Source organism: Amphimedon queenslandica, unplaced genomic scaffold, assembly GCF_000090795.2.
Source record: "Amphimedon queenslandica unplaced genomic scaffold, v1.1 AMPQUscaffold_13509, whole genome shotgun sequence".
Classification (NCBI taxonomy): Eukaryota; Metazoa; Porifera; class Demospongiae; order Haplosclerida; family Niphatidae; genus Amphimedon; species Amphimedon queenslandica.
Genome location: NW_003546255.1, coordinates 32,438 through 47,437, shown reverse-complemented (window position 1 = coordinate 47,437; position 15,000 = coordinate 32,438). Strand labels below are relative to the sequence as shown.

Here is a 15,000-nt window from a genome sequence, read left to right as displayed (position 1 = left end):
GGAGGTAGAGGAGGAGCAGCGAAGGAGGGACCCATTCATGTGATTCTGTTGGTGGGTTTTGTACGGGTACGTATTCTCGTACATGTTTCTCGGAGGATGTCCATTGTGGGCGTGGCTTCCTCCGTGCGAGTAGTACATTACAGAGTTACTGTGTGTGCGTGAGGAGTGAGGGAGAGAGTGAGGGAGAGAGTGGGGAGGAGGGGGAGGGAGGGAGTGCGACGGTTTGACCGGGTGCGATATAAATTCCGAGCTCATTCCTGTAGTTAGTACTGGCTCTTCACTTCTCAGCGGAGGAGGAGGATATCGTAGGCTACCATTAGCCCCGCCCATTAAGTGATAAGGAGGGCGTGGCATGTTTCTTGAAGGAGGAGCATGGTTGACCATATCAGACGTAGACTCTCCATCACTTAGAGAACCTTCATCAACAATTGCTTGAGGAAACGAGGACCCTGCATACTCTCTGTCGTGTTTTTTAAGCAAGTCCTCTCTTAGCACAGGTGGGCCTTTCGAGTGCTTATTATAAATATGAGACAGATCTTGAGCAGTGTTGGTGCTCCCGGGAGAGAGGGAGAGGTCGTCGGAGAGAGAGTTGGGACCAACGACAGTCGAAGTTGACGAGCTTATGACGCCTCTGGCAGTCAAACTAGTCTCCGTTTCAGCAGGTGGAGTAGCTTTAGTAGGCGTACAATGATCAGGAGAGAGTGGAGGCTCTGATAACTCAATCTCCTCAACGACAGCTGGAGGGTGATTCAAACCAATCCTACCTATACCGTCAGTGACATCTGAGAGCATCGTCTCCTCAGTCGAGTAATAATGCACTTGAGATTTATCACTGAAATTGACCGTTGGACTTTTAGGCGGAGCACCATTGGTACTAGCAGCTGAGGTCTTCCTATAAAAGGCACTCGAGTCCTCATATCTCGACCCAGCAGTGGGTACAGCCCTGAGGCTGGATTTCTTTGGCGGTGAGGGAGCCGGAGGGTCGTTGAACTTATAAAGGTCCCGGCTACGATGCCTATAGCAGCGAATGCAGCATATCAAACAGGCAGTGGTAAAGATAGCAAATAAAAGAGCAAAGAATAATGCAGGTGCACCGTAAGCAATGTACATCAATACTTCATTGGAATTGGATGATGTTGTAGGAGTAGCAGATGGAATAAAACTGATAATAATTTGCACCTCAGCAGTTGAATTCATCCTTTTATCAGGATTGTAAGCTTCTACAGTAATATTGTATACATGACCGTCCTCTTGTGGTAGAGTTTCAGAGATGAAAATTCCACCTTTCGAGTTGATGTTGAAATAAAGAGCGCGATTGATCAGTCTATAACGAACAGCTGCATTCTCACCAGAGTCCAGGTCTTCTGCCTTAACCATGCCCACAATGGCTCCCACAGGTTGATCAGTTTGAGTGTGAAACTGGTAAGTCTCGTTTTCAAAACTCGGCGGGTTGTCATTCAAGTCATCAATATTTATTTTTACGGACACAAAAGTGCTCAAAGGTGGCGTTCCCCCGTCTGTTACCCATACATCAATCATGTACTCACTGGTCTCTTCTCGATCAAAAGAAACGGCGGAGTCAAGTTGACCCGTAAGAGGATCAATGACGAATAGAGTGGAATTAAATAATGAATATGTGAGGTTGCTATTTAGTCCAGAGTCTCTATCTGTCGCTTGAATGAGAGCAATTCGAGTACCTGAGGGTTCGTTTTCAGAAATATCGAAAACACTTCCATTGGATATCCCGACAAAAACCGGAACGTTGTCGTTAACATCAATCAAATTAATAATCAATGTGATGTTAGAGTTTAGAGGAGGGGTACCAGCATCATATAGCGTTATATTAACCATTATCTCATCACCTAATGACTCGTAATCCAGTTCACCATATACTTCAATAGCTCCGGCTACGTCATCATCTCGTACCAATATCCACTGCTGTCCTGTTAGCTGAATCACTCGTCCATAAGTACTGTTCGTCCCATTATCTGGGTCTTCAAAGTAAGGTGGTAGATTATCAATTGGATACCCCAATACAGCGTTCTCCTCAACAGAGAAAGTTGTGCGACTCAGAGACGGTGGATTGTCATTGATGTCTAGTAGCGTCACATTGAATGGTACTGTGGTGCTTAAGGGCTTTGGAAGTCCGTTAGCTGTAAATAGCATAAGTACATCAATAACAGGGGTCTCTTCTCTGTCTAGAATAACTGCCTTTGGCCCTAAGAAGAAAATCCACCCTGTACCTATTCCAAGTCTATGAATTTGAACATATTGAGACCCAGCAGTTATCTGAGCAGTGTAATTTGTATTGCATTCTTCATTTTGAACTGTATAAACCTGGCTCCAGCTTGAGGTGCTAAGACCTTCCACTAACTCAGTGCCATAACTGCTGCCAAAGGACATATCAGGAGGATTCTCAACAACACTATCAATTGTGATGGTCAATGGTGAAGTTGCTTTCACTGGATCATTAACACTATCAGTATTTGTTATAATAATGTTGAAAGTGTACGTGACTGGATTATTACAGTTATTTGTATCAGCATCGAGTTCCCCATTCACATATAGACTCCCATTATTGTGAATGTCAAAAGGTACTTGGCTAGAGGACTGCAAATGAAAGAATATCTTAGCATTTGAGTCATCGTCTGCATCATTCACTGTATAGTTAAATAAGGTTGTATTGATGGGTGCTGTCTCAAGGACCATTAGAGTATTGTTGACTGGGGTATTAATAAATACAGGGCTGTTGTCATTGATGTCTAAGAGTGTTAATATTATTGTTAGACTCCCATTTCGTTGGACTACTGTACCATTGTCTACAGCTAACAGGATGATTGTGATGGTCGTGCTAGTTTCGCGATCAAGGGCTTTCAAACTGTTCAAACAGACACGATCAGAATCAAGTGATACACTAAATGTATTGGGTGGAGAGAGAACCGTGTAATCGGCTATAGTGCCATTGGGTCCTTCATCTGGATCAGACGCAATAAGACTATGGGAACAGTAAAATTTTGTTTCAGGGCCATTGGTTTCTTGCTCAGAAATGTTCAAGACTCCACTAGGTACTCCAGTGAATACAGGAGAGTTGTCATTCTCATCAAGGAGTTGTACAGCAACTCGAGGGGTAAGGATTGACTCACCAGGTCTACCCTCGGCTGTAAGTGTCACATCAAAGCAGCTCGAGTTCTCTCTGTCCAGTGGAGCGCTGACAGTTATGGTACCATTTGAAGAGACGTTGATTTTGTTTCCTGGCTGAACTGTAAAAGTGACTGGGCGAGTGAGGCTCGCTAATTTTGGATCATTTATCTCGCTAGCATTTCCAATGACTGTTCCCAGCGGAGTGTTCTCTTGTACTCTGAGGCAACAGGTAGAAGCAGGAAGGTTGTTACAGGAGCCTGAGGAACAGCTTGCAGATGGAAGACAGCCAGAAGCAGGACAGCTGATGCAGAGTATAGATAAAATCAGAAGGGACAGATAAAGCAGCATGGTTTGCCTACCGGATGAAAAAGAAATACAACATCGTGTTGTTTAAAAACAGTCCGGGCTTACCTCTCTCTCTCTCTGCTCCTCTTATTCTATTTCATCAAACAACAAGATTGCCCTTTCCAAAAGAAGCGAGAGGGAATCAGGAAAAACAGGAAAAAGAGAAGAAAGAGGCAGACAGATTGGAGAAGAGATGAAGTAAAGCGAGCTCACAGTCTTCCCCTATGAATGAACTGACGTCACATTTGAACACACACAAAAATCCTCTCATGAATAAAGTTTTATGGTCATTCCCCGCCTCACACACTTAACGACATTCCCAGCATTCCAAAGCAAGACCTCCAGCACTGTTGAGCTGCAGAGCAAGCAAGATGGCAACAGGGTGAGCCCAACTGTAGCCTCAGTATCAAACATATCCTTAATCCTTTTGTTTACAAATTTTCTGTAGGTATGCACAATACTCAAGACACAGTCTACCTTATCCAACCGATCACTGGAGTAAAACAAAGATAAAGGTACTTGTCCAATATAAACTGCATCTATATTATAGTGCATTAAAAGAGAGAGAGAGAGAAAGAAAGAAAAGCTCAATACTTTGATATTATTATTATCTTTTCAGACGTTCCGTCGAACACAGCTACCAACTGGCAATGTAATAGTTCTCTGTGCCCCAGAAGGTAAGTATATTGGTAACTAGAAGTACAGTATATCCTACAAAACGGTGCATCCTAAATTTAAAACATACTCTCTCTCTCTCTCTCACTCTTTATACAATGGCTCCTCTTCTGCTTTACAATAGCCTAATTATCACGATTGCACAATTAACAGATCAATGTATCTACAAGCTAGCACTATTTGCAGTTTTACCTAAATTGGTTCGTTGCAGTCAGACTCCTCCCCTAAGGAGGTGGGGCTGGCTACAAACCTGCAATTACATAAGCAACAATATTAGCTATTACAATAATTATTATTGTCGTCATATTTTCGCTCCAATAGTTCCTACTTTAAGGACAAGGAGATACAGTCTTGACATTACTCAGTTCAACAGAGCTGGGCTGGTCTCTCGTGGTATGGGTAGCTCTCAACTCAACGCCGAAATGAACACCGAGCTCCCCCCACTCACCCTCTCCCACCACCTCAGTACCCCAGGGCCTGGAACAAGCCAGCGCCCCCACAGGGTCTCCTCTGCAATAACGAGTCAAGACAGAGCTAAGAGGGGCTTCAAGTACTGGGTTGACGAGAGCAAACCAAGCGGTAATCCAAAAGCAAGGGTTACCATGGGATGCAAAGGAACCTTCCTTGGAATGGGTGTACCACGACTATAAAAGAAGACTATAATGTGCACATGAACTTTAATTCTCCCAATATCAACATTATGCATACTTATCACTATATACAGAGCTGATATAAGTATTATGTAGACTATGCAATATTAGTGCATGTAAAATGTGTCTTATTGTTATGTTAAAATACTAGCAGATTATTTTGAAATTGCTCGCTATGTAAGTAAAATAACACTGCCTATTATTGCTATGCAACATTTTAAGAATCATTTATTAATTTGCCTCTAAGGGTCATCCCCATACATACAATAGAATTTCAACATGTTTTCATTGGCATTGTTAGCAGTTCAAACTAGGACAGGCCTGGTAACCACACAAAGTTGTTTTGATCTCCATCTATAGTAATTTATATCATGGCAAAAGCATGCATGCAAGAGTTATGCATTGCAACAGGTGAGTACAACTGTACAATGTATGTACAGTACACATGCATGTACTTGTATGTAGTAGTGGATTGGGTGCATGTACACGTATGTATGTACAATGTCAGATTCTCAATGTTAAGATGTCCTTTGGGATTCAGAGGAGACCATAATTATAAGGTATAATCAAATTAGTACATTCAATTAAAGAGAGGGAAAGGGAGAGAGGGAGAATGAGAGAGAGAGATAAACAAAGGAAGAGACAAGTGTTATGGTTCTACTGATCAAAAAGTTCACATGATACTCCTCCAACATTATCAACCATGTCACAAGCCAGGAGAGACCTTCCTAGCCTCTTAAAAGTGAGTCTGGCGCACTTTTTAACAATCAAACAGCTGGTATAAGAGGCTAGCAGAGTAAGTGGCAATTCAGTCTCTTTAAGAGTCAATCTAGCAATGGAACAAACTGTGATAACTTACCATGGATCAGGAAATTAGTGTGGTAGAAAATTTTTGTGTTTTAAAATTGTGCTGTCATTTAATTTTTACTAAAAAGACTGTGTCATATGTATTACTGAATGTTGGCATCTAGTTATATGAGTGATCTAATTTTTTTTTTTCTGCGAAATTCTAATCCAGTAAAATTTAAATCACGGTAAAAAATTTCCAGATAGACGGTATTTATAAAAATCTACCTTTATCCTTTACCACACAAGACACTACAAATTATTATTACATATACATCATAAAATAGGGATATCATGTACTAATACATTATTAATGAGGATCAGAAGAATGCATTACATTCCAATGCTAGTATAAAACCAATAACAAGGAACATTATATACACATGTAACAAATTACAAAGGAACTCACATTTACAAATTAAATCTACAATCGTACATATTTCCCATGTGCATGTATTTCAGGCTTTAAAAATATTATCAGTAGCTGCATAGAATTTCTCCCTGGGGGGCAAGAAATACAAGACACACAGACTACAATGATATAATTTTAAAATATTATCAGTAGCTGCATAAAATTTCTCCCCGGGGGCAAGAAATACAAGACACACAGACTACAATGATATAATTTTAAAATTATTATCAGTAGCTGCATAGAATTTCTCGCTGGGGGCAAGAAATACAAGACACACAGACTACAATGATATAATTAATAACACTGAATGTAGGCACTGTAGCCATGACACGTCTGATACACTGATATTGTATAATATTATTCAATTACTGATGCTAGACTATCAGTGAACCAGAAACATGATATACATGAACATGAAATGTATACTACTAGTAAGATACATGCATGCATGTACATGTATATATGAATCTATGTACATGCATGTAATGTATGTATATGTACATGTACATGTATTCTGTACCGATTATGCTCTTTAGCCAATTGTGCCCAATAGGAACACACTCCCAGACATCCTGAGAGCAGATCACCTTGACCGCCTTTTCTACATGGACTCCCTTCCTCTTCACATGACAGGACTGAGGAAGAGAGAAGAGAGAGAGTGAGTGAGAGAGAGAGACTCTCTCTCTCACACACACTCTCTCTCTTTCTCTCACACTCTCTCTTTCACACTCTCTCTCTCTCTCACACACACTCTCTCTCTCACTCACTCTCTCTCTCCTCTCTTCCCCAGAGTGTGTGTGAGAGAGAGAGTGTGTGAGAGTAAGAGAGAATTAAAGAGCAGATGAGAGTGGGAGAAAGAAGAAAGGTTTATGAAGAGACAGAACAAAGACTAAGTCAATCAAAATTTGTATGTCTTCCTACACACTAACATCACTCTAGTATGAGCTACTCACTGATAGAGATTAGCCACATCAGAAAAATGAAAGACATTAACACACACACACTGGATCAATCAATAATCTGTCTCTCCCCCACTCTCCTTTTCTCTCTTTTCATATCCACCCACTCAAATCAGGCACTCACCTTGTTGTCCATTACTGATCACGTCATGTAAACCTTTACGGACTATCGTGACTCCGCCCAAAGCACGAGCTAAATCCATTGTTTCTGTCTGATACTGAGAACCAGATGGTGGGGAGGAGAACTGAAATTGGAATGTACCAATAATACAAAAATAAGATCGAATACGTACCACTTTATGATAAAGTCGATCAAACTCGATTTTATTTGGAGTTAAAATACAATTAGGGTATCCTTTAATAGGTTGAGGGTCATTCGTGATCAGATAAAGGCCGTCCTAAAATGAATCAAAAATAATTTAATTATAAAATAATGTGGTTTGCACGGGACAGGAGTTGTACAGTATCTAGGCGTGGCAAATGAGGGTAATCCTTATATAGCCCGTACAATGAACTTTCTGTGTGCAAACAAGTAGTGAAGAATACAGATTAGTCTCACGAAACAATAGCATAATGTCACACATGCTAAAATAATTTTAAAATTCAAGATTGATTAAGGTTGATTTTAAAGCCATTGTGTAATATCAAGAGTAGATAATACCTAAAGGTATTTGTGTATGTGTAATATGCTATTGGCACTCCTGTGCTGTTGATCTATAACAGGTACATGTACATGTATTTGTACACGTAACGCTTCTATGCACATTAGAATACATAAAGAGTGATTTATGGGTTATAGCATTCCAAAACGTCGCCCATACACGTCCATGCAGTTTAGCAAGGATATCATTTAACATGAACTATGAGATCACTGGTCATTAGCACATACATGTACATGTACATATACATGTATATGTACATGTACATGTATATGTACATGCACATGTACATACATAAAGTATTTAAGGATCATCTTTAAAAGTATAGTCTTACTAGTGATTATAAAGTTACTAGCAATTGTGCTGGCTGTGAGTGAGACTAATTTTGTGGTCTCTTTTAAATAGGGCAATTCAGAAAGACCACAAATTTCATGGATGAACACCTCTAAACAAGGCAGTGATTTTTTTCAAGTAATTCAGGCAGGTGGTACTACATGTAGATCACATATTTAGGATATAGCATCATTAACTATTGTAATGTAAGGCTTCTTTTAGTTTCAAGGTAGACCAGCAGATTGATACATTCAAAGACATGTATAGCTCATACACTAATCAGTTAGACCAAGTTCAAGGACATGGAAAAACCCTATACTATAGTGCATGGTAATTTATCAAAAATAGCTAGGAGATAATTTTGTAAATTTTGTCTGATGTTTATACATGTTCGTATGCTGTGTAAAATATTTGAGCTGGTTCTGATCAAAATTTGGATTTTTAAAGGAATATTTAAAGTTGCTTAGAATCTCTCCATTTTATATACTAACTGCATCTATGATTATGTTCTTTTCTTGTTCTTTAGCTAATTTGAGCAACTCCTGTATCATAAAAATAATATAAAACAACTCTTTCGATTTCAAGACTTCTCTCTCTCTCACTTTAACAGTTCTCAGTATTGCGTTATCCCTCCCTAAACCGGGACCAATCACTATTGAGTGCAACCGTGGCAACCATGGGGATATACTTTCAACAGAGAGTGGTGTGTCTTCAGTCCTAGTAAGAATAATAATAATAATTATTTATTATTATTATTATTATTATTATTATTATTATATATTAATTATTCTTTATATTACAATACTTACAGTAAAGGATGTACAATTAGTTCTGGACTGTACGACTTGATTACAGGGGCTGCCTCAGGAGGACAGAAAACATGAGCTAGATCGGCGCCCTAAAAGTTATAAGGGTTAAAAATTAACAAATCATTATAATTTAATAATTTTGAAGTTCATTTTCTGATACACATTGATGCCATTATTCTATGTAGAAAGTTTGAGCCAATTCCGACTTCAATTTTGCAAGCTATGGCCATTTTTAAAAATGGGTTAATTTTTGAAAAATACCCTGTACTATAGCACATGGTTTTTTCCAAAAAATGGCTCCGAAATGACCCCCAAATTTTATTACATTCTCTTATACATAATGATGTCCTTATGCTATGTAGAAAGTTTGAGCCGATTCCTACTTCAATTTTTCAAATTATGGCCATTTTTAAAAATTGGCCAATTTCTGAAAAAATCCCTGTACTATAGCCCATGGTTTTTTCCAAAAAATGGCTCCAAAATCACCCCCAATTTTTATTAAATTTTCTGATACATATTGATGTACTTACGCTATGTAGAAAGTTTGAGCCGATTCTGACTTAAATTTTTTGAGTTATGTCCATTTTTAAAAATAGGCCAATTTCTGAAAAAATCCCTGTACTATAGCCCATGGTTTTTTCCAAAAAATGGCTCCAAAATCACCCCCAATTTTTATTATATTTTCTTATACATATTGATGTCTTTATGCTGTGTAAAAAGTTTGAGCTGATTCCAGCTTACATTTTTTGAGTTATGGCCATTATTAGTAGCAAATTTTTGGACAAATTCGTTACGATACAGTAGTTTTAAGGGGGCATTATTTCAAGCATTAAAAGTTAATATATATACACACTAAAAAATCCATTAAAAATTAAATTAATTTGCTTACAATTCTCAGTGCTGTAATAGCAGCAAAATAAGGGGCACCTGTGTATCTAAAATTATATAAATTAAAGAGAGAGTCAGAGGTGCGCATTAATTAGAAACAAACTCTTTAGATCCGCCGATGAGTCCTATCCGTCCAGACTGTCCCTTGTGCCCCTCGTAAGAAAGAGGAGGAGCTAAAGATTTGACTGCTTGGAAAATCAGTTCTTGGCTGAGGACTGAAACCATTTTCTATCCAATGCGATTGATTGCCCACGTGCTTGCACGTGGGGCCAGAGGGTTATTATTTAACCCTCAAAATGGTGGACATTCATTTCTTTTTGTGGCACTTTTTATGAAGAAATTATCAATAAAGAGAAGATAGAGTGATACATTATATACAACCAAAAAGTCATTCACATATATATATATATAATATAATATAATTACAATATGTATAATGGAGATAGTAAAAACACAAAAATAAAATAATAATAATAATAATCAGCTTGATAAAAGTGTCAAAAACAAACATGCAAATGTGAAGATGAAAAAATAGTGGAAATTTCATGGTAATGAGTTGCGTAATGCTGTAGAACTGGTTGGGTGATCAATGTCTTCATCTGTAACAACAATAATGACAATAATTGCTGTCAGTATAATCTAAGAAAAATAGAATAAGGTTATAAAATGCACACTAAAAAAATAAGTAAAAATTAATACTAATAGAATGTAACAAACATTAAAGGGCAAACCTATATTATGTACAAGTATGTTTAAGACTTACTACTAAGACAAAAACAAAGATACAGATAACCAGCCAATTACGATAATATTTGCGACAGCATTCTTTGCAAAAATTGCGTCCTTCGACTATTTGTTGCTAAAGAAAAAAATTAAATTAAAAATTTTTTTTTAAATAAAATAAAATAAAATAAAAATTAAAAAATATACCTCAAAACTTCTTAAACTGTAATTATCTGAAGATTCTAGGAGTTCAAGTCTCTCTAGTTCTATACCACTCTCACTGATGCTCTCTATAATGGACAAGACGTCACGTGACTATCACATGACTAGGGGGAGGTTTAATGAGATACGTACCAAATGCTTTAACTCTTATTGTGTCTAGTCTGATCATAGTCTGGTCTCCGTTAGGAATAAAATACGAGTCTTCAGAATATTGTTGCTAAAACAAAAATAATATAATAAAAATAATTATTACTACCAGAGTATAAAATACCATTTTTCGAGATAGCTCTCCTTTTAAAGATGCATTTAAACTGTATGGAGTTAACTGTGAGAAATTGTCCCCATAAGTATCAAAGAAGCTAGATGTACATAGCATTATGTTATAATGTTACTAACGAATACACCTACTCTGATTTGACATGCTCTAAAAACATAAAAGCTCTTGAGCGCTCAAAATCCTGTAAAATGAAGAAATTAAAGACAGACGTTAATTCATTATCTACTACGTGGTATTATTTATCTCTCTCTCGCATTTATTGTGGACAAAGGAAAACGCATAATAATTTGGTGTTTTGGCTATAAAATACAAACTGTTATTTGCTCATTATTGAACAACAAAAACCACCTGGAGTTATATGTACTTAAATTAAATAATAACATCTAAGTAAAAATAATTATTAGCAAATATTTCATACTGTACATATACATACACATACACACACGTACGTCTCCTGTAATGCAGAGAAAAATAATTCCTTCCTCCGAGACATAATGAAACATGTAACTAGAGAGAAAGGTGTTAATAAGTGGGTGTGGTTTCAAGAGAGTCCAGCTTACTCTCCACTGGTGTAAGTGAGTCTGCTGGTGAGGTCTCCACGAGAAATGACTGATAGTATTTGAGGAACTACTTCAGCAAAGTTACCATCACAGCTAGCATGGAGAGCTAGTATTGTGGATCCTCTTGATATGGAGGAGTATATGATGCCAGGGCTTTGAATTGACCCCAGTGTCCCGTAGGAGGCCATTAATCCCGGAACTCTTGGCCTTGTAGAATGGCTGAGCGCTAAAAGAGAGACCAGACGAAGAAGAAAGAGACTATAATTAACTCATGGACTTAAATTCTCCCTCCAATGTCTGCTAACTCTGCTGGTCATGGGAGAGTATGCGAAAGTATACAATAAGTATCCGGATTTTGGGTGTGCCCTACGAGGCCTGATAATATCCGGAGTAGGAACTCCCACGTGTAATCACGTGGTATGAAAAATTTATAACTAGGCAGTTATAAAAATCCACATGGAGGAAGATAAACTTAGACTCCATATAGTAAGTTGTTTTTTCCAGTCTTATAAGCTCCTCAGACCTTAGATATATACTCAAACACTTTTTATATACGCCATTTTGTTTTTAGCTGCCTTTGGAAGATCCTGATGATGTCACTTGCATGACATTTGTGCTCCAAGATGAAGACCACACCCTTGGGAACGCCCTCCGCTGGATACTCATTAAAAAGTAGCTATTGGTTTTGCCAAAAGTTGTTTCCTTTTTTGCAGTCCTGACGTCAGTTTCTGTGGATATAGTACACCTCATCCATCAGAGAGAAAAATAAATCTTAGAATACAAACGACTGGTATTTAGAAGTATTTAAAATGATAGAAATTATTAATAATATTAGGTTTACTTTCGTTTGTTCAGTTGTGCATGATTACATTAATTTAATTTTATTGTCAGGGATTTCTGCAACTGAAGTTTTAAGGAGAGGCCTGGAAGATTTAAGAGAACTCTTCCAACACATTCACAAGACCTACGAGGTGGGTCAAGCGATTCTTCAATGACATCAGATTTATTATTAGCATTTTATAGGCATCAGTACAACAATTCAAAGCAGATGAGACTTAAAGAAAAACAATTCAGATTATTATTATTGATTTTATTAAAATTGAGTGGGCAGTATATTATCTGGATGAGCTCATAATGACGTTTTGTACAATTATTAATAAAAATGTCTAGTAAACAAATTTCTTCCAGTTCAGTGAGTCCCATTGTCAGCCTAAGATGGCCCACACTGCTCGCAGCGATGAAGAAAAGAGAGAGTATTTTGATCCTCCAGACGTCCTGGAGGAGAAAGTTGATATGCTAGTCCAGTGGATAAAGGACAGCAAGCACATGATTGCATTTACAGTAAGAGTATATTACCAGTGTGACTCGTAGATCTAATTATAATACTAATTTGTTGCGTAGGGAGCTGGAATAAGCACTGGGGCTGGAAGTAAGTCCGTGTAATGTTAGTATGCTATGCATTTGTATCATTGCATGACATAAAAAAAATTATATAAATAATAATTTGCTTTTTCTTAGTACCTGATTTCCGAAGTGGAATGGACACTAAATTGAGTACTGGTAAGACCCATTAGTATATTCAATATTGCTGAACTGGTTTGACGTCTTTCAGGTCCTGGTGCTTGGGAGCTGAGGGCTCAAGGTGCCTCCAGAGATAGAGCCAAGTATCGTACAACGTCCACTACCAAAGCAATTCCCACACCGACCCATATGATGTTTGTTAAACTGCAAGAAGTAAGGGAAGGAGAGATGAGAATGTGTTGTCTTGTGTAGAATGTGTTTGTTATACGTTTGTATGTTTTTAATTTGATTTCAGTTTGTCAATAGCAAGGTGAATGGCATGATTATGCTATTTTTCTATGCATTTATTGTTACTAAAAATAGTTACTGATGATGACATCATTGTTTTAAAGTAATCTCTCCAGGGGAAACTTTACAGTGTTGTGACTACTATAACTAATCATTGTTTATAAAATAACAATAAATAAGAGTCATGCAAGATATAATTATGACCATAAATTATTAATTATATTCTTAATTGAATTTTATTTTAGGAAGGGATACTGAAATTCTGTGTAAGTCAAAACACTGACGGCCTCCATAGGAGGAGTGGTTTACCTAAAACAGGTACACGCCCACATGTTACATGACATGTCACACGTATCTCACATGATCTTTTAGCATTGGCCGAGCTACATGGCAACAGTAACCTTGAGGTGTGTCAGAAATGTGGGCGAGAGTATTTAAGGGACTTCCCCACTCGGACAGCATTTGGTATATTTGCTCATGAGACTGGTAAGTGATTTATTATTATTATTATTATTATTATTATTATTATTATTATTATTATTATTATTATTATTTTACATTTGCAGGCAGGAAGTGCGATGATCGTAAATGCCGTGGTCCTCTTTGTGATACCATCATTAATTTTGGGGAAAATTTACCTGAAGGTTAACAATCTTGCTTAATCCACTTCACTTTCAAATCTCCTTCCCCATATATTCATCTCTATTTTTCTCCTCCTTTAGCTGATTTAAACAAGTCCTTTAAAGAAGGAGGGATAGCAGACCTTTGTCTAGCAATGGGGTCAAGTTTGACAGTCACTCCTGCAGCTCACATACCAAGAGTAAGAGAGCCATACATACACATGTCCATATGCACACACAAACTTTAATGATATCACATGATGTCATATGACCTCATTCTCACCTATAGCTCGTCTCGGAAAGTGGCAGGAAACTAGTTATAGTCAACCTGCAGAGAACAGCATTGCACAGTATGGGTACACTCTGTATTCATGCTAAATGTGAAGAAGTGTCGACAATGGTAATGAAGAAGCTTGGATTACCCATACCTGAGTTTCGATTAAAGAGACTAGTCCTTATTACCACGTCACATTGCGAGGATAAAGGAGAAGTGGAAGTGGCCATTGAAGGACAGGACGCTTTTGGATATATATTCTCTTTTTTAACTGGTGTAAGCCAAATAAGAAATTTGTTTAAAAATAGTTGAAAATTAGTAAAAAAAACTACTATAATTTTTAAAATGCATAATAGTGTTAGACTATTGTGTTTGCTGTAGGTTGACATGACTGAGAATGGTGGTCATGGACGTACGCATCATCTTAGAGAGCCGTTTGGTATCAAGCTTCCATGGAAGCCGACAGATCCGTCTGGAGAAGAGATGAAAGTTGAGCTCACGTTTCATTTCCAGGGCCATTATGGCGAGCCCTCCATAGCCAGGAACCTCGTGATAAAGAAAGGAATGAAAGGTAGCAATTAAAAAAAATTTTGATTTGCTTGTTTTTGCAAATTAATTTAAGTACAAGTGGTGCAAATTAATACAAAGTTTTATTAATTGAGCTCCACCCATTGAGAAGTTTAATAATCCATTCATATTTGCATATTGGATTCAACAAGAGTAGATAATAATTAGAGGAGAGTGTCCTACTGTGCCTATACCCCCTGCTTTATCACGGAGTAGAATTGAAGAGTCACA

The 15,000-nt window shown here is 37.6% G+C and overlaps 6 protein-coding genes across 8 annotated transcripts in view; 3 read left to right on the top strand and 3 right to left on the bottom strand.

Moving 5' to 3' along the window:
* Positions 1-3,654, bottom strand: part of LOC105316481 (protocadherin alpha-12-like) — a 5,649-nt gene extending 1,995 nt beyond the window's left edge. The window contains exons 1-2 of one of the 2 annotated variants that reach the window (XM_020007111.1): positions 3,557-3,654; positions 1-3,498 (exon numbers count right to left, since the gene is read on the bottom strand). The exon at positions 1-3,498 is cut by the window's left edge and continues 468 nt beyond it. In XM_020007111.1, the coding sequence (XP_019862670.1) occupies positions 1-3,489 (3,489 nt within the window). In that variant the 5' untranslated portion in view covers positions 3,490-3,498; positions 3,557-3,654. Of the gene's footprint in view, positions 3,499-3,552 lie in introns of both variants that reach the window. The other variant, XM_020007114.1, reaches the window with a different exon arrangement.
* Positions 3,655-3,774: 120 nt separating this feature from the next.
* On the top strand, positions 3,775-4,977 carry LOC100633286 (uncharacterized). Its single transcript, XM_003383511.3, has 4 exons — positions 3,775-3,868; positions 3,935-4,001; positions 4,106-4,163; positions 4,483-4,977. Exons 1-4 carry the CDS (start codon positions 3,858-3,860, stop codon positions 4,809-4,811), a joined length of 465 nt encoding a protein of 154 aa, XP_003383559.1. The 5' UTR covers positions 3,775-3,857; the 3' UTR covers positions 4,812-4,977.
* A 352-nt stretch (positions 4,978-5,329) lies between these two features.
* LOC100636397 (ATP-dependent (S)-NAD(P)H-hydrate dehydratase-like) lies at positions 5,330-10,036 on the bottom strand. Of its 2 annotated transcripts, XM_020007095.1 has the most exons (9): positions 9,821-10,036; positions 9,719-9,764; positions 8,830-8,918; positions 8,623-8,737; positions 8,512-8,562; positions 7,322-7,426; positions 7,153-7,273; positions 6,590-6,704; positions 5,330-5,640 (listed from the first exon to the last, which is right to left on the bottom strand). In XM_020007095.1, the coding sequence occupies exons 1-9, from the start codon at positions 9,940-9,942 to the stop codon at positions 5,469-5,471; spliced, it is 936 nt and encodes a 311-aa protein (XP_019862654.1). In that variant the 5' UTR covers positions 9,943-10,036; the 3' UTR covers positions 5,330-5,468. The 2 variants fall into 2 exon arrangements, with proteins under 2 accessions (XP_019862654.1, XP_011409702.1); XM_011411400.2 differs by having other exon boundaries at positions 7,153-7,426.
* LOC105316480 (vesicle-associated membrane protein 7-like) lies at positions 10,028-11,798 on the bottom strand. Its single transcript, XM_011411399.2, has 8 exons — positions 11,500-11,798; positions 11,389-11,446; positions 11,071-11,120; positions 10,934-11,021; positions 10,795-10,879; positions 10,648-10,730; positions 10,481-10,576; positions 10,028-10,356 (listed from the first exon to the last, which is right to left on the bottom strand). Exons 1-8 carry the CDS (start codon positions 11,685-11,687, stop codon positions 10,261-10,263), a joined length of 744 nt encoding a protein of 247 aa, XP_011409701.1. The 5' UTR covers positions 11,688-11,798; the 3' UTR covers positions 10,028-10,260.
* A 77-nt stretch (positions 11,799-11,875) lies between these two features.
* LOC100636270 (DNA-directed RNA polymerases I and III subunit RPAC2-like) lies at positions 11,876-12,637 on the top strand. Its single transcript, XM_003383534.3, has 5 exons — positions 11,876-11,985; positions 12,071-12,171; positions 12,213-12,289; positions 12,391-12,470; positions 12,523-12,637. The coding sequence occupies exons 1-5, from the start codon at positions 11,956-11,958 to the stop codon at positions 12,556-12,558; spliced, it is 324 nt and encodes a 107-aa protein (XP_003383582.1). The 5' UTR covers positions 11,876-11,955; the 3' UTR covers positions 12,559-12,637.
* A 30-nt stretch (positions 12,638-12,667) lies between these two features.
* The window catches only part of LOC100636141 (NAD-dependent protein deacetylase sirtuin-6-like), a 2,985-nt gene continuing 652 nt past the window's right edge, over positions 12,668-15,000 (top strand). Inside the window, exons 1-10 of the mRNA XM_003383533.3 lie at positions 12,668-12,840; positions 12,901-12,928; positions 13,018-13,059; positions 13,112-13,233; positions 13,554-13,626; positions 13,681-13,794; positions 13,875-13,952; positions 14,031-14,128; positions 14,218-14,478; positions 14,584-14,773. Coding sequence (XP_003383581.1) covers positions 12,715-12,840; positions 12,901-12,928; positions 13,018-13,059; positions 13,112-13,233; positions 13,554-13,626; positions 13,681-13,794; positions 13,875-13,952; positions 14,031-14,128; positions 14,218-14,478; positions 14,584-14,773 — 1,132 coding nt within the window. The 5' untranslated portion in view covers positions 12,668-12,714. The remainder of the gene's footprint in view (positions 12,841-12,900; positions 12,929-13,017; positions 13,060-13,111; positions 13,234-13,553; positions 13,627-13,680; positions 13,795-13,874; positions 13,953-14,030; positions 14,129-14,217; positions 14,479-14,583; positions 14,774-15,000) is intronic.